General features: G+C 40.7%; 1 protein-coding gene across 2 annotated transcripts in view; it reads left to right on the forward strand.

The window, feature by feature from the left end:
• Positions 1–20,626, forward strand: part of EPSTI1 (epithelial stromal interaction 1) — a 77,292-nt gene that overhangs the window by 27,327 nt on the left and 29,339 nt on the right. For both annotated transcript variants that reach the window (XM_067562766.1, XM_067562767.1), the window contains exon 6: positions 7,103–7,176. In XM_067562766.1, coding sequence (XP_067418867.1) covers positions 7,103–7,176 — 74 coding nt within the window. The remainder of the gene's footprint in view (positions 1–7,102; positions 7,177–20,626) is intronic.

Consider the following 20,626-nt stretch of genomic DNA (forward strand, 5'->3'; position numbering starts at 1 on the left):
TTGCAACTCCTCCCAATTTGTTGTCTTGTTGTCTGTAGATTTTTATAGGCATATGCTCCATTATCCAAGTCATTAATGAAGGACCCAGAACTGTGACTGTGAGGCTAGATACACACTCCCAGTTTGACAGTGAACCATTAATAACTACTCTTTTTGAGAATGGTCTTTCAGCTAGTTATGAGCCCACCTTCTACTAATTTCATCTCAACCCTGTTTGCCTGGTTAACTTATGAGACTGTCATATAGGGCTGGGTCAAAAGCTTCACTAAAATCAAGAATGTCATGTCTATAGCTTTTCCCTCCAACCACTAGGCTAGTAATCTTGTCAGAGCAGGAAATTAGGCTGGGTTTGGCATGATTTGTTCTTGACAAATCCATGCTGGCTATTCCTTATAACTCTATTATTCTCCTAGATGTTTACAAATTGATTGTTTGATAATTTGTTCCCATACTGTACTTTGATCGTGCACTTATTCTTGCAGAATCCTGCACGGAATGCCATTGAGGCTAATGGGGCTTGCTGGTGGCAAAAGAGCCTACCCACACACTTCATTTGCAGTATTGGGGCCTTAAATGGCTACTCCTGTAGCCTTGCAAAACTGTCATGAACCCATGCACTAAAATCCCCTTTCTCCAGGCCTTTCTGTGAGCATTTATAACAGGGGAGGGAGAAAGGGAAACAAACTTTATTCAACCATTATATATATTTTATTATTGCCCATGGCGGCTGGACAAGTTTCAGGTCTGCTGTAACTACAGTTATGTCTGGAAAAAGTATTGATATAGCAGTTTTGTTTTTCTACTTTTACAGTTTCCTGGCATTCATATCCACAGAATGTAAAATGTTTATAGGACGTGTAGGTATTAAAATTCTAAATAGTGATTTCTTTTAAAAGTGCACCATCATAGCAAATATGTCAACCATACAACCTGTTTATTTCCTAGAATTAAATTCTTATTTATAAAGCAAGTAGGGGAATCTTGCAAACCAAATATGTAAATAGGCATCAAAGGGAACTTTAAAAATAATCAACTAATCTGAATGTGTTTTTTGTATCAACCTTGGGACTGGTGGGGATTTTGCCTGAAATATATTAACATGCTGAATAATCCACCCTGTCTAGTAGTAAAGATCAGCGGTGCACTTCAAAGCCACAGAAGGGTGTTGATTTGGCTTTTGCACTCAGCAATCTCAGATTGGTTGCACACACATCATTTGAGTAAGGTTGATTTTTGTCACGGTTATTTTAGTAAAAGTCACGGACTGGTTGTGGGCAATAAACAAAAATTCACGGACGCCTGTGACCTGTCGGTGACTTTGTCTAAAAATAATGGGGGTGGGGGAGTTGATGGAAGACAACTGAAGCCCAAGCCCTGTTGTGGGGGGGGGGGGGGGGGGGTGGTGGTGAGCGTTTCAGCACCCTGTATGCCCTGCAGAGGCAGAGAGCTCTGTGACCCCTGCGGTAGCTGAGAGCTCTGGGTCCTGCAGCTCACTGGGATCTGCTGTCCTGCCCCCCCCCCCCCCCCTTGGCTGTGTTGGCTCAGGGGCATGGAGCTAAAGGTGAAATGGAAAATGTCACTGAGATCTCTGAAAGTCACAGAATCTGTGACAAAAAACTTCTCCTTACTGATGAGCTGAATGGGGAGGGAAGGGAAGAGAGCAATAATGGAGGGAATAAGCTTCCCAATTCTGCAGAACTTTGGCCCGTTTGAGTTAGAGTTTGGCCCTGGTTATCCATGGAATAGATTTTTTGCAAATGATAGCTAATCCAGCCAAAAACTAGATGAATTGCCAACTGCACCTGCAAAGCATCAGTTAGGTCTTTGTCTGAAAACTCATAAACCCTCCTCCCGCCCAATATCTTATAAGAATCTTCCTTTTGATCAAAGTTACTATTCATTCAATAAAAATAAATTGTATGACAGTTTGAAAGGAGATAATGGCTAGCCAGCTATGTCAGCAGGAACATTGAAACTTTCACAGCTGGAGAGCTACTTTCCCAACAAATGTGAATAGCGAAGAGCTGCAAAATAATGTGTGAGGGTTAGACGTTAGATTCATCATTATTATTTGAGCATCTCAGTACAGGTGAGGATGATGCATCATAAATCAATGTTACCCTGTATAGACACAACTTTTTTTATGTGATATTGCTCAATGTCATCCCTTACCTTCCTTTGCTGCAGAGAATAATTCTTGTTTTGGGGAGGGGAAAATAGAATTGTACACTCTCTTCTTATCCTTACTACTGGGCAGAACAATAGGGTAGATAGGAGAAGAGTCAATCCCAGTGTTACAGAATCGATTTGTCGGCCTGAGACTCTCCTTGTTTTGTGTCTGTCAGCCTCGGTTAGGAATGATCCTCAGTCCTGCTTGTTGTACCTGTAATCCAGGCCAATGTGAGGAGCTCTGATCAGCTCTGCAGGCTCCCTAAGATTCTCTATGGAATCTTCAAGACTGCTAATCAAGTTCCCACTGAGCTATGTAAATCCCGCAAGCCCCCCACCATCAACCTCTTCTTGTCTAGGTGATGACACTGGAGCACTCTCTGAGAGAGGTTAGTGGAGACCACTTGATATTAGTGAAGATGTCTGTTTTCCACATGTGGCATTGGGGTAGATGTGCGTGTATCTAGTCCTGTAGGAATGGAGGCAATAGATGACCAGAGGCAGCGTTCCTAGTGCATTCTTACAATTCCTGATGGTGCTGAGCTTTATAGATGTCAAACCTCAGAAGCCCACTCAAGGATTAGTTCTACAGGCCTTTCAGAATGAGAACTTCTTCCTGATAGAACATTAAGTTAACTTGAACTTTATTGTAGAGTCTTTAGAATGAAAAGCCTGCAAAAAGCTTCTGGGGTGAGGTGAAGTTGATACAGCTGGAGTCATAAATGGTGTAAATGGCACAGGTGTACAACCCTGAACAAAAAATCCCCACCCATAGCTCAAAAGCTTCTGAAAGCATTTGTTTCTGGAACAGCAAGGTTTCCTGAAGTCAAACACAGTAAATATGTTGTGCACAGATCTGTTTTCTCTGTCTGACATGTTCTCATCTATAAGCTTGTTATTTCATTAGCATTTCCTGCACATGTTCTAAACTTACTTAATAAAATTGTATAAAGATTCAGGTTAGTTGAAATGAGAACACTATTGCACATAACTAAAGTTTTGCTGCTATGGCTTGCTAAATAAGCTGTCTTAAATGGCAATTCTCTCCATTTAAAATACAGAAAGCAATATGGAGTTAAATCTTGTCATATCAAACAATATGCTCTGTAGTTTGGTAACTAGTAACTGTACTAGCAGACTTTTTTTCATTTTTAGTATTAGCTGAAGCCAGGTGTTTTACAGTCTTTCTCCATGCATCTCTGCTAATGCACTCCAACATGTTCACCTACAGTACCACAGCTGTTCACAGCTGGCACGCTCTCTGTTCAAAGAAAGCCAGGATCAGAAGTGCTTTTATAATGATGATGGATGTTAGTTAGTTAGTGATTGAGATCAGGCTGTTACTCTTTCATTTGTGACCTGAGCAAGGATTTCACACTAAGCTGACAGAGGTGAAAGGAAGTGCCGTCACCAGTGGTCAATAGGTAGAACATCAGGTTTTTCTTCAAGCACTATTCTGGATGGTGGTTATTGGAGAATCCTTGCTGCCTTTATCCAGTTGTAGTCCTCTATTTCTTGCCGTTCGTATTTTATGCACAAAATCTCTGATGTGACAAATCCCCGCTTTTCTGTATGAACAAAAATATGCCTGGAGGAGACAAACATGTAAGGCCTTCGTGTCTGTTGCTTCAGCCAATATTGCCCTCCTGAGTCCAGTCAGTGCAAGGGAGCTTTCCGTCCTGCTGGGGAAGCCTTCCAACGCCACCAGTAAGAGGGTCTTGTGACCCTTCTGGTTGTTAAAGTCTTAAGATGATGGATCTGTTGTTGACGTGAGCTGTCAATGTCTCCCTTTGGGAGGGTCAGGGCACCAGCACTCCTTGAAGAAGCTATTACTTCCTTAGTCATGGAAGCGCCCCCTCTTGATACGCATAATCTCACTATTTGTCGCTCTTGGGGAAGGTGGTGTTTGAAGCCACCCTGGCAGTAGCTGGTGTTATCAGATTTCCTCTAACAGTGATCAGTCTTGTTTTGGGACCCCCGTATGGCATGGAGTTGAGCTACTTTCTTGATGAGGAATAAAAATCATGTGGTCCCTACTGACTTTTCTACATCTGTCAGCTGCTCTTGATATGTTTGACAATGAGACACACCTGTAGATTCCTGCAGGGATTTAAAAAAAAAAGTTTTAGGTGGCACAGAATGTCTGCCCATCTGAGGGGCTCTGTTTACAAGGAGCACATTATTTCTGTGCCTTGCAATTTGCACAGGCTTCCTTTAAATGCACCCAGAAATGAACTGATATTTGTTTGAACCTCCCATAGAAACTTTAAATACATTGAGTCTTGACTACTTCATAGACTTCCTCAGTCTCACTGTCATACTGCAGTTATTAACTGAGGCACCAAAGCTCAGTTTCTTGAAATGAGATGTTGTTACGGGGGGTCCTCAACTGTGATGAAGGGGGAAGTGAAGTGCAGAGTCCATATTTGCTGACCTTCAGGTCTGTCAAAAAAGTCTGTCTCGTCTCCTGGCTTTTGTGTAGGGAGGATGCCCAGCTGCCTGAGGCCTGTGTGAGGAGGCCTGTTTTGAGTTGCAGAGGTGGTAGACGTTTTTTTAAACACATTTCACAAATACAGACTGAAGTTGTACATACCCCTTTCTCCATTGGAAGGGTGCATTTTTATATATGCAAAAGTAGACCCTGGCCTCTTGTCTGCTTTTGATACTTGTATCAAGATATTTATTTTAATTACTTTGCACTCTTAAATTCTATATGCACCCATATATTTATTCATTTCAGTACTTTATGCTCATAGTGCCAAATTTGGATATGTTTACTTGAGCTAAGGGGTACCTGATTCAATGAGGATTCCATTTTCTACTTCAGAGTCTGTCCCTGAGTTATACCCACATCACTGTTTCGCTTGCTCATTTAGATATTGAGGCACTTACAAAACACAACACTGTCTGCAGATGGATTTGGCTTTACTCAGTGCAAGCTGAAGACAGATTTACCTACTGCAGTGGTTTGCTCCACTTACTGTTTCACAAGACTTCTCCAAACAGCCTTTCATGAGCCATATGTATTAAAAACAAACAAACAAAAACAAAATTCAACCAAGGAAAAGTAACTCTCTGATCAGACCTCAGTACCTGTTTTGTCCAATACCTTTCCATCATTATGAAAATTAGGGATAGTTGTATGGTATGCTGTAACATCAGTGCCTGTCTGGTGAAAAACATTGTTTTCATGGCAGGCATCTTCCAATTTAAAAATCTAGCAGGACCGAAATGAAGATTTTTGGCACTCTGGACTTGTGCTTGAAATACAGTGAACTGTTTTGACTGGTCTTCCACAGGGCTTATCCAAAGTCCACATGTTGCACAAAACTTGGCTGCTTACCTTTTCACTGGAGTTAAGTTAGAGCTCTATATTTCTTCTGTCCTGCTGCAAAGTTCTCTATTTTGACTTGAAAATAGTATATGGCTTACTTTTAAAGCCCTCCACAGACTAGTTTCACGCTACTCACTTCTAAATGCTATGTGCAGTTTTAGATTGGAGATCCTGTATTGTGTTGTTTGTGGGACTGAATGTACTATGGGTTTTCTTGGTGCCAAAATTTCAGTTGACTCTCTCAGTGGGTGTACTATGTAAGGGTTTGTTTACATGAGGACTGGAGTAGCTACCACAGAATAAACTGTTGCAGAATCACTCCTTATGTGGATGCTGTATTCTGGAATATGTTTTTATTCTGGAATAATGAATACAATTCCAAAGCAGAGTAATTATTCTGGAATAAAACAGTTTTATTCAAGAACGCTTCCAACATGGGAAGCTATTGTGGAATAGCTTTATTCAGCAATAGATGTTCCAGTCAATTTCCGCATGTAGATGAATCTTGAGTGTTACAGTAAGAACATACATGAGAAGCAAGTGTATATGTATATGCGCTTCCCTCCCCCAATTATCTGCATAGGTTCAACTCCAGCCCGAATTTGGCCTTAAGAAACCAAAAATCCAACTTCCATATGTATGTGCACAAACTTGCATTTCAGATCTCTGTATGTACTCGCTTTTGCAGTGATTGCATGCACAAATAGGTTCTGTGCCAGCAAATGCTTTGTACTTGCATGATAACTTGCATACACACTTTTTTTTAATGTGCTGTCTGAACATCAGGGATTAATTAGGCCCTTTGGGCCAGATTCTGTTCTGTTGGCTTTGACCCATGTACACTGCCAGAATCTAGCTGCAACTGTCAACTGAGAATTCTCCTGGCTGGGATGTATTATCAGCTGCTATAAAGCCAGCGGTGCTAGCTCCTAGAGAGGAAGGATAGTCCAGTGGTTAGGGCACTAGACTCAGAGGGCCACGGTTCAATTCCCTGCTCTGTTGCACACTACCCCTGTGCTCTTGTGCAAGACACTTAGTCTCTGTCTCCATTCCCCATTGATATAATAGGGATACTAGCACTTCTGTACCTCACGGGGTGTTGTGAGGATAAACAATATGGAAATGGAGGCCATATAAGTACCTTAGATAAACAGCTCTTCAGCCAACCCCCTTCCCCCATCCCAGTGAAGGATGAAGGACATTCTCAAAGCAGCCTCAAGGAAATATACTCCAAATAATTTAGTTTAGTGGTAATCTGGTTTGTGGCTAGAGAATTGGGGAGCGTAACTGGGTCCCTGTTGGTGGCTTCACTCCCACACCAAGCAGATCTCTCTCAGGAGAGAATGTGACCTATTATACTGAATTATTTCTACAAGTTAAATTAGTCTTTTGACTCTGCTTCCAGGAGGTATTTGACTATTGGTCTGTTTTTTAAGAGTACAATCTTGGCTGAAGCCTCTTTCAGATATTTTACCTGTGTATTGGGCTAATGTGTGCTTGGGCTTGAAATCTAATTGGCTTTTCAAACAAAAATAAGTAGTGATCATTCATTTCTCAATTAATTAATTCTTAATCTCTTTTGATATGTCAATATTGCAGGCTGAGAAACTGGAAGAAAAAAGAAGGCAACAAGAAAAGCAAAGGAGAGAAATGTTTGATGAAGATCGCTATTTGTAAGTAAAGTTTAAATCTGACTACCTAAATCTGAAACAAGTCACAGTTGCTTTATAGGCATAGATGGTGACTACAGATTCCAGATTAGAAGCTGATGAAGAGATTCTTCCAGCAATGGCATCTGGCCTCTTGGCTGCAGGCTGCTGTTTTGAAGCTGACCCTCTGCTTGTCGCATGATTAGGTTTCAGTGGCTAGGGATGTGGTATGTCCTTTTCTTCCTAAAATATGTTCCTCATATTGGAAATTCTGAAGAATACAGATAATGTTTGAACTGTTGGAGAATGGCTTTTTGTATTTACTATTCCTAAACTAAATGTTTGTTTTCCTTAGCTCATTGTCAATCTAGAATAAATATTTTTTCCTGGATTTTTTTAAAATAAAGCTGTTGGGTAATTCTATAAAAAAGAGGATGTGTAACCTAGTTGTTTCTGTGAATAAAATCTAATGAAAGAGTACCAAGATAACATGGTGATGGATGCATTTACAAATGAATTGCAAAATGGAAAATAAACTAGTATAGTAGTGCAACAGCCAAAATGTAGTTACAAGTTAAATCCTCTAAGCTTTATGTTCACTTGCTTACAACTTTCTCAGTGTCTTTTATTTTTTTTTATTGGTCAGACATTTCTCAAGCTTGATTGCAACCTAAAACTGGTGTGTGGGTGTGTGTTTCTGAATGTTTGAACAAATTCCAGCTATTCTTTATTATGCAGGAATGGGAGAGAAGCTTAAAAGATTGCCCAGTATCACCTTTGTGTGCAGCTAATGGGTTTGGTTTTTAAGATTTTTTTTCCCCCATAGTTGGTGTAAAGGGATTGCTGAATAGTGACTTGCCTTGTATGAATATATTTTGGTTTTCAGATAAAGGGCCAAATAGTGCCCTCCCATAGAAATAGTGTGGGGATGTATATAAGAGCCACAGCAAAGTTGGAGTTTCCTTCAAATACCTTCTGCTAAAGATGGTTGTATAATACAGTTGTGAGAGCTGAGGCTTTAAGAAATGACTGAAGTACTTTAAGAAGTACTGAAATGAATCCAGTGGAGGTTTAACACCCTTCTGCAAAGGCTACTAGTAAGCATTGTTCCCTCCCCCCTTGCACTTCTGGGTGCAATGGGTCTGCTCCTGTCTTGCACAGGTATAACACCTAGATGTCTCGACTCAGGCATAGCAAACCCATCCACTCACTATGTACTGCCTGGGCCTTAATAGAGTCTTTGCTGTACACTGAAAAGTCGTCTCAATGTATATGTTGGTCCCTCTGACTCAGTGGACGTTCTTGAATTCTTTCAGCTGCATTCTTAAAAAACAGAACTGACTTGGATGCAGCTAAAGTTAAAGACTAGCTTTCAGATTCTGTCAAGCTCGGTTTCAGCAGAGACTGCATGTAACTGTCAAAAGAATAAACCTGTTGGAAGGTAGTTTATTTCGTGCACTAAGCATATACTGTGAAGTTCTACTGAATATTATACCTGGGGAAAGTAAACAGGATTCTGCATACTTACACTATGAAATACATTTTGCTTAAGACAATGGTGTCTTCCCAAACACACTTGTTTTTGTTTTTTTTTTTTAAATCTACTATGCAGAATATAAGGAACCTGGGAAAATAATAAATTCACCATTGAATAATGTAGTGATAATACTTTCAGGATACTATTTGTGCTGTGATGTGTTACACGTTAACTTCACTGCATAACGTGAAGATGTGTGATGTCTCATCTTACGACATTAACTCAGGTCCCTGTACCACCTTTTATAAACGGATTTGAGAGATACTTGGAGGAAGAGTGCTATGTATAAAGTACAGAATATTATTCTTGGCCTCATTCTGCATATATTTTGTGCAAAATGTGAAGTCAGAATGTTAACATCTTATTTGCCATGAGGCAAACCATAATGTCACAATCTCTCAGTAAGGGCATGTCTACACTACAATCTTAAATTGACCTATCTTAGATCAACATAATTTTACCGCAGTGGCTGATGTCCACACTACATCTGTCGGTGGTGCAAGTCTTTACCAGGAACGCTTCCACGGATGGAAAAGGGGCAGTGTGACAAGCTGAGAGCCAGGGCTCTCGGATCTGCACCAGGAGCCCCTGCCGCACCCAGGGCTTCTTGCCTTCCCACTCCCAGCCAGGAGAGGTGGGTGAAGCTGTGCCCAGAGTCCAGTCGGCTGCCATAATTGCAAAGGGGAGCCCAGGTAGCAGCATTCCACTGGAGCTGTGAAATTGACAAGACAGTCAAAAGTCAATGTAAGTAAGGCAGTGTCTACACAGAACCTGCATCACCCTAACTACACCGATGTGAGCCCTACACCTCTTGTGGAGGTGAAGTTATGATGGTGGTGGTGTAGGGCATTTACATCAGCAGGAGCAACGCTGTAGTATAGACACTGACATAGTTAGGTCAACATTAGTTGCCTTATGTCAACCTAACTGTGTAGTGTTCACCAAGCTGAAGTGTTCATTGGAATAGTTTATCATCCATTGCCATATGCTGTTGGGAACAATGAACATGTTGCATACCATACACGGAATTTTGTATTGTGGAACTGTTCCAAATAGTAAACCAGTTTGTTGGTGTAACCTCACGTATCTATCCTCTGACATTAGCATCTCCCACCGCAATGAAGTCACTTTTTCTCTTTTGCCGAAAAGATCAAATTATTGTTGGTTTTTGTTCCCTCCCCCACCCCCAGGTGGCATTACCGGCTCCAGGAAGCCATGTTAAAACAGAATAGGGTGGTCACTCCATGTTCTTTGGATGTTTTCTATGGATGGAGGCACTGATTGCATCAAACCATGTAAAGAACTATTGGCTTCTTGTGTTTGGTCTAGAAAGGTGCATGTGGCTCTAGCCTTATTGATTGCATCTGTTGTGCAGTGCAGAGCATGCTTCTGCTGCCTAGCAAATATAGTAGCACACAATGGAGTTTTTCTGTTCTGTTTTAAAATCATAGCTGTTGCATACAAGAGAACTACATTGAAGGAACTTTTGCATTGTAGAATGAAGTACTCAGAAGTCAGGAAATGCATGACTTTTTTTTCAGTGCTTCACTTCACAACTTAAAGGTTCTTTCATTGTAGTTTTCTTTTATATGTTCAAACTTTCTTCAGGTCTGGACTTCAGACTGTCTTTGTTTGTTTTTTTCTTTTTCTTTTTTTATTATTTCGATTATGCTGGAGTTTCTCTGAGACCTCTTCCAGTTCCATTTAGTTCCCCCAAAACCCAGCTTGACTCCAGTCTCGTCACTCAGGTTCCTTTTATTTGGCATACAGCAAAGATGCACTGAACTGATCAGACTCAAATGCACAAGATGGACACCGGGTACATCACAAATCCAAAGTCATATAATAAAACTTTTCCTGAAATACATCTACCAACACTGGTTTCTTCTAAATGTACATTGTATCACACACGTCATGATTGGCTTGGTTACTTTTCAGTAACCATCGCTGAACGGCATGCTCTGTCCATTCACTGTTCATGCATAATCTGACCTCATCCTTATATTACGTTTAGGCAGGTTTACTAAAATCAGGATGTTTCTGCTGATCTTAGCTAGCCATTCTGACTCCAGCATACTGCTTGTTATGTGGTGCTGTTGCAAAAAAAGCAAATCCAGTTTTGGGTTGCATTAACAGAGGCACAGCATGAAAGTCCTGGGAGGTGATAATACTGCTCTACTTGGCATTGGTTAGGCCTTAACTGGAATACTGTGTCCAATTTTGGTCACCGTTGTATAGAAAGGATGTAGAAAAACTGGAAAGGATCCAGAGGCAAGCAACAAAAATGATCAAAAGGATGGAATGCAAGCCATAGGAGCAAAGACTGAAGGAACTAGTGTGTTTAGTTTGCAAAAAAGGAGGTTAAGGGGGAACATGATAGCGGTCTTGAAATACATGAAAGGCTGCCATAAAAAAGATGGAGATTATTGTTCTCTTGCCACAGAAGGCAGGACAAGAGGTATTGGGTTCAAACGACAGCATAGCAGTTTTAATCTAAATCTCAGGGAAAACTTCTTAACTATAAGAACAGTAGGACAATGGAACCAACTGTCTAGGGAAGCCGGGAAATCTCTTTAACTGGAGGTTTTCAAAAGGAGGCTGGATAGCCATCTGTCTTGAAGGGTTTAGACACAACAAATCCTGCATTTTGGCAGGGGATTAGACTGGATGACCTTTGTGGTCCCTTCTAACCCTCTGGTTCTATAAGAGTTTACCTTCCATTCACCTTTCCAGTCAGGCCCACTAAGAAATTAGGCAAGTTACTTATGTCAAGTCAGGCCTACAGGTCACAATTTTAGTATTGTTTTTTGTGGTAGTATTGTGAGACGGCTAGGTCAAAGAAGTGGGTTTTGTATTTTGAAGGTGCTGAGGCTCATGATCATCCTGCTCTCTTCTGGGATTGAGTTCAAGTTGTGGGCCAGTTGTGCAGGAGACAGTTTTCTGTCCCTGGAAAAATCATGGAGCAGGTCCTCAAGGAATCCATTTTGAAGCACTTGGAAGATAGGAACAGTCAGTATGGATTCACCAAGTCATTCCTGACCAACCTGATTGGCTTCTATGATGAGATGATTGGCTCTGTGGATGTGAGGAACGTGGTGGACATGATATATCTTGACTTTTTAGCAAAGCTTTTGATACAGTCTTCCACAGGTTACAGAAGTATGGGTTGAATGAATGAACTAGATAGAAAGCTGGCTAGATCATCGGGCTCAACAGGTAGTGATTAATGGCTCGATGTCTAGTGGCAGCCGGTATCAAGTGCCCCAGGGGTCAGTCCTGAGATTGGTTTTCTTCAATATCTTCATTAATGATCTGGATGATGCAGTGGATTGCAGCCTCAACAAGTTTGTGGATGACACTATCTGCGTGGAATGGTAGATAGGCTGGAGGGTAGAGAGAGAATATAGAGTGACCTAGACAAATTAGAGGATTGGTCCAAAAAATCTGATGAGGTTCAACAAGGACAGGTGCAGAGTCCTAAGCTTAAGACAGAAGAATCCCATGCACTGCTACAGACTGGGGACCGACTGGCTAGGCAGCAGTTCTGCAGAAAAGGGCTTAGGGGTTACAGTGGACAAGAAACTGGATATGAGTCAACAGTGTGCCCTTGTTGCCTAGAGGGCTAATGCATATTGGGCTGCATTAGTAGGAGCATTGCCAGGAGATCGAGAGATGTGATTATTCAGCATTCGTAAGGCCACATTTGGAGTATTATGTCCAATTTTGGGCATCCCACTGCAGGACGGATGTGGACAGATTGGAGAGAGTCCAGCAGAGGGCAACAAGAATGTTTGGGGGCTAGAACACATGACTTATGAGGAGAGATTGAGGGAAGTAGGCTTATTTAGTCTGCAGAAGAGAAGAGACGGGGGATTTGATAGTGGCTTTCAGCTACCTGATGGAGCTAGGCTGTTCTTGGTGGCGGCAGATGACAGAACAAGGAGCAATGGTCTCAATTTGTAGGAGAGGTCTAGGTTGGACATTAGGATAAACTTTTTCACTAGGAGGGTAATGAAGCACTGGAATGGGTTACCTTGGGAGGTGATGGAATGTCCATCCTTAGAGGTTTTCAAGGCCTGGCTTGACAAAGCCCTGGCTGGGATGATTTAGTTGGGGTTGGTCCTGCTTTGAGCAGGGGGTTGAACTAGTAGCCTCCTGAGGTCCTTTAACCCTAATCTTCTATGATTCTAGGAGTCTTGTCATACAGACGTAGAAAAGACTGTGGAGGAAATGTAGATGATTTTGAAGACTGCATTTTTATTTATAAATTTCTGACAGTGTAACTGTGGCACACATGTATGCTCAATATTTTGCATAAAGAGTTTAGAGCTTCAAATGCAGAATTTGTCCAAATACCATAAGATGAATATTCCAAATACAGTGCCTGAATTTCACCAACACAATTTTATTCATATGCATATTTTATTCAAAGCAGTCTTCTCAAACGTTATAAAACATGAATCAAAATAGGATTGACTTGTAAAGTAAAATAAATAAGACAGCTATTAATGTCCTTGGAAGTTCAGTGCTCTGTGATGAGTGGTTCAAACAGAAGACCAGTAACAAATTTTCCTCGCAGAAGCACAGGCACAAACCCAAACCTAGCCAGACTGTAAATAAAGCCTGCTAGAGAGAACTCACAGGAACTGCAAAAACTGCTTTCAGCCTTGAGAATCTTTTGTTTGCTCTCTTTCACCCAAGTAGTCTTCACTTTGTTCATTTGCTCCTGATTATTTTAAGCATTGTCAATTATTTAGTTAACAGGCAGAAAACTAGGCTTTTATAGACCTCCAAAGGGACTCTCCTGAGTGTAATAATGAAGGCAGTTTATTGAACGCCTGTGAGGTTGCTTTCTAATTGTACACATTAATCTGCCGGTGCAAGCTGGCTGAAAATATAGAAGCAGATTGCATATGCAGATGGAGAGCACACAGTGGTTTGTATGGAAAGACCTCTGCAGTAAACTTTTAGAAAATTGTCCTTTCCTTGAAAACTGGATTTATGCTGACTGTTTCAAATAATAAATGAACTTCATACCTGAAATAACTTTCCCTATATTAGTAGGGGGGGCAGGGAATGGGAAACAGCAAAACTATTTCAGCCTGCTGGGGAGGGGATCCCACACCATTAAATTAATACAAGAGTTGACCGTTTTTAAAAAGTTGGTTTAAAAGAGAATTGGAGGAGGGGGAAGAGTGCTATTTTATTATATTTTCCTTTTTAATTCTACACTTTGCTAACCTGACACCTAATGTGAAAGCGTGCCTCGTTACTTCTATCCACAGGGTTTATAATTTAAATTGTCAATGTACAATGGCTACATTTAGGAATATTATTCCATCTAATGATACTGTAGTCTGAACAACAGAATTGAAATAACAGGCCATGTTTTGCCTTTAGATGTCTGTATGATTCCCAATGGGAGCTGTGTGTATTAGGGGTCACATTTTGGCAGGTAGTTACTGAAAAAGGGTGAGGTACTAAGCTGCTTCTGTGAGGACATAGAATAGAATCATAGAATATTAGAGTTGGAAGGGACCTCAGGAGGTCATCTAGTCCAACCCCCTGCTCAAACGAGGACTAACCTCAGTACTTTCTCCTCCCATTGAAGGCCACTGAGAGTGCTTTCAGCACCCAAAACATCCACTCACTCCTACAAGGTATATCCACTTCACCTAATAACTTTTCAACAAAAGATGAGTGCAGGCACGTGTATCAGCTCATAACAGCAGGCTTGCATTGCTTGCTTTTTTGGTTTTGTTGTTTGCTTTTTGTTAAAAACCAGCACAAAGTCTATGGGGTAGATTCACTTCAATAACCAGAGTAGAGTGTAGCAGAGACAACTGGAAGCTCTGGACCTCTGGGAACAGCTACACCTGTGGGGCAGATCCACTGCCATGGAAGGCAGTGATGGGACTCTCCCACCTCCTGGAGTGGTGCTGCTGAAGGAAGGTTTCTAAAGGGAAATGGCCACAGTACTGGGTCTCGGTACTTTATCCAAGATTACTGGGAATGAAAAGAAATTGGGGGAGGGCGGGCAATATTCTCATCTGTCTGTGTTATATTCGGTCAGTTAGCTAGTTTGTTTGCTGTGTAAGACACAGAAAAGTGGGGGGGGGGGGAAGAGCAAGAATTAGAAAACTCTTCAAAAGCCAAAAATTGGCAGAAAGCTTGGTCAGCTGAAGCGACATATAACTACTCAAGCACTCAGTGAACTAGATTCCCCCCTTCCTGGCTTCAGCTGAAGTGGCATTAGAGCAACACTGATCGTTCATGAAAATCCCCATCTTAAAATTGAGCTATGGCTCCATTGGAGGCCTTTTTCTCCATGTCTCTTAAAGGAGGCTCCCTGAGAAAGTCAGTGAGTCAATACAATTCCCATCTGGCCTGGTCATTCTCCGTCTGGGCCTGGCTCAGCCCCATTTCAGGGCTGCAGTAGTGGCTAATTCCAGCTGCCCCACTGGAACAGGGTATACAGGCAACTTCCACACCTGTGCTCTCATTGCTGGTGGATCTTCTGTTGCTTGGGTTTCACCAGCCACGAATAAAGCCGCTAAGGGAACTAGATTAAGCATGTTGATGCTGATGGGCATTGCAGGAAAAAGTGGAGGGGAGGGGGGTAAAGGCCAGATAAGAAACGAGCCTGCAGTGCCAGGAAAAAAATATCTAAACACTACTCATGGGGAACTTTACTCTCTAGTTGGACCAGAAGAGAAATTGTAGAGTGAGTAGGACAAGCATTGTAAAATAACAGAGCAAGCATGTAATCGGATAGCTTTCCCCCTTGTTCTTCCTCCCCAGACATTCCTAGTGTCTTGGTACCCCATTATTATCTTACATTTCGAGTTGGTATGCAAGCTTCTCTGGTCAGGGATCATGTATTTTGTCTGTTCTGGGAGATATCTAGCACACCTTGAGGTGCTGTTAGAATAATGGAGTAAAGCTGTTTAGCTGGAGATCCCACAGTTTGAGCAGGCAGTAAAGTCAGAAGCTGTTTTAGTTGTTAGTTTTTTAAAATCATGCCTTTTTATGAAGGTAGAGATTATTGAAAATCATAAGGGAGAAATAAATGCTAGCATCAGATTTGTGATGGATGAGAAGGTTCTGTGCAGAACAAATAAATCAGCTTGTGTTTTTTTAAAAAAAAAAAACCAACATAAAGGATAATGGTAACTTGATCTCCATTGACTAAAGCAACAATGTTAACAACCATTAGTTTCATTCAGAAGTAACAATTAAAAATAAAATAGAAGGGTTTTTTAAAGACAGATACATACTTTAACATAGTTCTGCAAAGTGTTTGCCCATGGAGGTGTTTTCCATAGGCACATAAAATATCCCATTTAAAAAAAAAAATCCTTATGAAGGGCAGGTCAGAAAACTTTGTGCGCAGGCTGAAAAACATAATGACAATTTTTCGGGGCTGCTTACCACCAGACAAGGTGCCCAATTCAGCATCCTTTTCTCATACATGTAATCCTTAACTATGCACATACTTGCAGGCTTTTCAAGACTGGGTCCTTTGTTGTCACCTCTTTAACTGTGAATATCCAATGACATATAAGTGATTAATCACAGTAAAATAAAAGGAGTTGGCAAGAACCAAACGCCATTATTGTCATGTTCTTGTACCAGATACTGTCTAGCTTGCTTAATGTACACACACCCACACCAGACGTGGTCATCATAAAATACATGAATGTTCTGCGGGAATGGCTGAGGTTCTTTTAAATGAGGTCTTTTTACACACAGCGCCACCAAGTGGCTGAACCATATACTAGTTTAACATTCCATTTCATCGCCTTAAAATATTACATTCCTACCATTTACATTATCACTTTGTCCATTTGACGTTAAGTGTGGGTCAGTATGTTAAGTGATTCTGAATTATACTGGTTTTCTAATTACATGACTCAAATACATAACAACTTGGTCACCTGGCTGTCCATTAGTTGCAATGACTGGCTGTGGTCAGTTTGGAATCCTTGAGACTATGTTGTCTTGTTCTGTATCTGCCATCTGTAGAGTTTGCGCCCTTGATTGTTTTTCCTGAGGAAAAAACTGTAGATGTCAGTGGTTTTTATTGAATGCTCCACTCTTGATCTCTATCACACATGATCTGGGCAATGAATTATTTTTCTTTACAAACAGCTGGATTTGGCCATCATATTTTCTCCATCCAGTCTGACATGAACTTGATCACCAGGTTCTAGACCTGGCAGCTGTCTCAGTGATGTCTGTTGTAAACGTGTTCATAGGCTTTTGCCTTTTTATCTGATTTGGTTGCTCTTTCCTGTCTGGCCACTTTTGAGATAGTCTTTTCTGAATTTAGAACAGTAGTTCTGAGTTGTCTTTCTGTCAGGAGTTGTGCTGGACTATATCCAGATAGCTAATATTTGGTGTTGATCTGTAACTTAGAAAAGCAAGGAACAAGTCTCCCTGCTGCAGGATTTTCTTGGCTGTGTATACAGCTCTCTCAGCTTCTCCATTCACTTGTGGGTAATGTGGGCTGCTAGTAATATGCTCAGAATCACACCTCGTTCAGAGTGACTTAAATTCTGCAGCAGTGAATTGTGGTCCGTCTGTCTGTCTGTCATGACTTGTTCTGGAATACTGAAGTGAGCAAAAGTGCACTTCAGTTTCTCAATGACACTGATGTTATACCTTTCAAGTACAATATTTCTTTATACCTGGAAAAATAGCTCACAATGACCAATTAATGATGTCCTCTGAATTTGTGTAAATCAGCACCTAGTCTCTTCCATAGTGTCTCTGGTAGAGGTGTATGTACACTGCATGATCCAGCATTGTTACTTCAAGTGGATTTGCACTAGATCTCCTTTCAAAAGTCCAATATTACTAAATCCTTCATAGAGTTCTTTCTCCTTTGTCACTAGGCCCATCATGGCTGTAATACTGCATCTGAGAAGGTCATTGGTCTTTTTTCATCCTTTGATCACATGCGCTCTGAATCCATATCTTTTGTCTTTGTAAATTTGTTTCTGTGATGAACTGGCCCATGCAGCTCAGAATATTTTGAGGCTAGCCAGATCTGTGTCAGATGACTTAAGCTCTGGGATGGGTTGAAGGTAACTGTATGTCACTTCTGAGGTGACTGTGACATTAGCGCCTTAGTCAATTTTAGAGTCAATAGTCTTGCCATGAATATATTCAATTTCACTATCCAGGCAGGCTCTGTCCTTACAAGTTAGATCCCAGAAACAATGACTCTTGATTGTCTGTAATGTGAGTCAAATCCCTGACTGCTTTGGTGTGGCAAACAACTGCAAAATGTCCATATTTCATGCATGTATGCCTCTGGCTGGACATGCCTTCTCTTTTGGGATGTGACTTTTTTCCCACACTGTGTGCACATAGGCTGGAATTTGTCCGTCTTAGCCCTGGGAGTTCTCTCTCCTTCCCTTAGGGGTTTTATTATAATAACTTTTCACACTTAAATGTCTGTTTATAGCTTCTAAGCTAGTTTCAAATTTTTGCAAGTTGCTCCTGCCTTTTCTTCTATTGCTTGATTTTATTCTGAGTGCTTTGTATCTGTATAGCTATGGCTAAGGTTAAATCTCTCTTCAGTTGTAGCTGCTGTGAAAGGTTTGTGTCTGTAAACCCAAAAATCAGCAAGTCTGATATTTTTCATTTTGCATTCCCAAAATCACAGTTTTCAGCCAATGTATGCGGAGCTCTTATAAAACATTCAACATTTTCCCCTGGATCTTGATTTCTCTGATGGTAACATGCTCTTTCATAAACCACATTACTCTGTGGTATAAAGTATACATCAAACATAGCCAGAACCCTTTCCGAGTCATCTTTGTGACTCTTCATTAAGGTCAAAGGATTTAAAGATGTGCTCTGCCAGCTTTCCCATAACATAAATTAAAGACGGCACCTGTATATTTCTTGGGGTTTTATGTGAAGCTTGGTAGCAATACAAAATCTTGTTAAATAGTATTTTCAGTCTGTCCATTCTGGAGTTTGTCAAAGCTGAAGTTCTCTGAGACACTGAAGAGTGGCATGTGGATGAGGTCCTGCAACCTTTGTTGCTTTGTTTCTTTTGTTTGCAACCTTCATTGCTGTTTTCCTTCTATTTCTGTCCTTAGTTTACGCCTGATGCCATGTCATGTACTTCTGTACCAGATGTGGGCTAACTACAGAGCTTGCTTATATACACCAGATGTGTTTATCATAAGATGCTTTAATGTTCTTCCAGGTATAGCTGAGGTTAACTGTCTTTCCACACAGCACCACCTAGTGGATGAACTGTATCACACAGTTTAACGTTCCATTACAATGTTGAGTAGGAATTTTAGGCCTTAATGCTGCAATCAGATCAGTGTGGGGCTCCATAAGTTGAGGTCTGCCAGTATTGATCCAGTTGTAGGATGGGGCCTAAATCTCTTGTAGATCATGATTTTGTTGGGAGCATCAACAGTATGCTGAAAATTCAATGGACCTTGTTACGCTGCTTTCTATAACCACTCCTCTGACTGGAAATATAGGCCTTTTTATTAAATTCAGTTTTTAAAAAAAATTACATAGGATGATATTTTAAAATTCCTGTTTGAAAATGAGAAATCTTACTGTTAGGACATGCAGTAAGCACACATGCTCAGGGCCCAAGCATAATTTTTTCGGGCCCAGTACAAACTTGTAACACGGGTCCCCTCCCACACACATACCACAAACCCTCATCCCATACATACAATCTCATGAGCCACGAACAATGTTTGAATTCTGAAATTACTGTTACATATTCTACATTTCTGAAAAATGCCCCCCCTTTGCTATTTTTTTAAAATAACACCCAGTCTGAGTTTGCTATTTTGTAACTTTTTGATCATTGACAGGATATAATACCTTTATAATGTCTTGATTTTTTTTTTTTTTAATTCTAATGAACCAATGTATCTGCAAACATTTTATAATTAGGCCAGTTAACTTTAAAGCTTTATTTTTCTGGTCTTTTTCATTGCAAAATATGAATTAGCCCCCCAAAGTCAATTTCTCTTGCAAGTTCACCCTCAATAGACAAGATAACTAGGTGGCTTAATCATTCTTCCCCATTGTAGAATGCTTGCAGTTTTTGATGAGGGCTAGCTTGCTGAAACTTCTTTCAGCTTCTGCCACAGTCACTGGCAGTGTTAAAAAAATCTGTAGGGCTATGCACACTTAACTGAAAATTAGTTGCAGTTGTTTTTTGTAAATCTCATTTAATAAGATAAGTGGAGGTAGTTCATATTCTTTTCCAAAAGCGGACTTGAAGATTTTTTTTTTTTCAGGTTCAACATTTCACAAGGAAAATTCTCAAAGCTCTGTAGGATACTTGTGAAGTAGACATTAAGAAGCTTCTTTCAGTTCCCCAGGCTCTAGTATCTCATATTTTAGGACTGAACGGAATGTCAAACAAATGTTATTGGTTGCTTTCAATCTGTTCTCTGATTCACAGATGACATTGTTCAGAGTTGCACTGAAAACATTCCTTCTGAATAAAGACTCTGATTCATTTTCAGAGATGGTAGAACATGATTCCTCAGGCTCAGATGGCTCATCATGAAATCTTTTCATTTCATTCCTCTCTTCGTTGGCAATTGTGCCAAAATTCCCATGTCTTCTGCTACAAGACATGCTTCCTGTATAATTTTGGGCCACTGATCTCTAAGTTGTTTTATTTCTTCAGTAATATCAATGAGAGCTACCTCTGATTCAAGAGAGATTCCTCTGGCTTGTAAAATCTTGTTTCTGTCCTCAATACTTGAAAGAACTTTGTACCAGAACTTAGCCATAAAAACGAGCTGAAGTACCTTTTCAGTGTTTCTACTTGTGACTGAGCTTCATGTGCCACAGACACAGTCTCTATATTGAAATCAATTTCATCTTGATTTTGTTCATCGGCTTCCCTAGTTAGTATATTCCCTGACTGCC

Source organism: Emydura macquarii, unplaced genomic scaffold (assembly GCF_026122565.2).
Source record: "Emydura macquarii macquarii isolate MOO-44397 ecotype Brisbane River unplaced genomic scaffold, CSIRO-AGI_Emac_v2 contig_2473, whole genome shotgun sequence".
NCBI lineage: Eukaryota > Metazoa > Chordata > Testudines > Chelidae > Emydura > Emydura macquarii.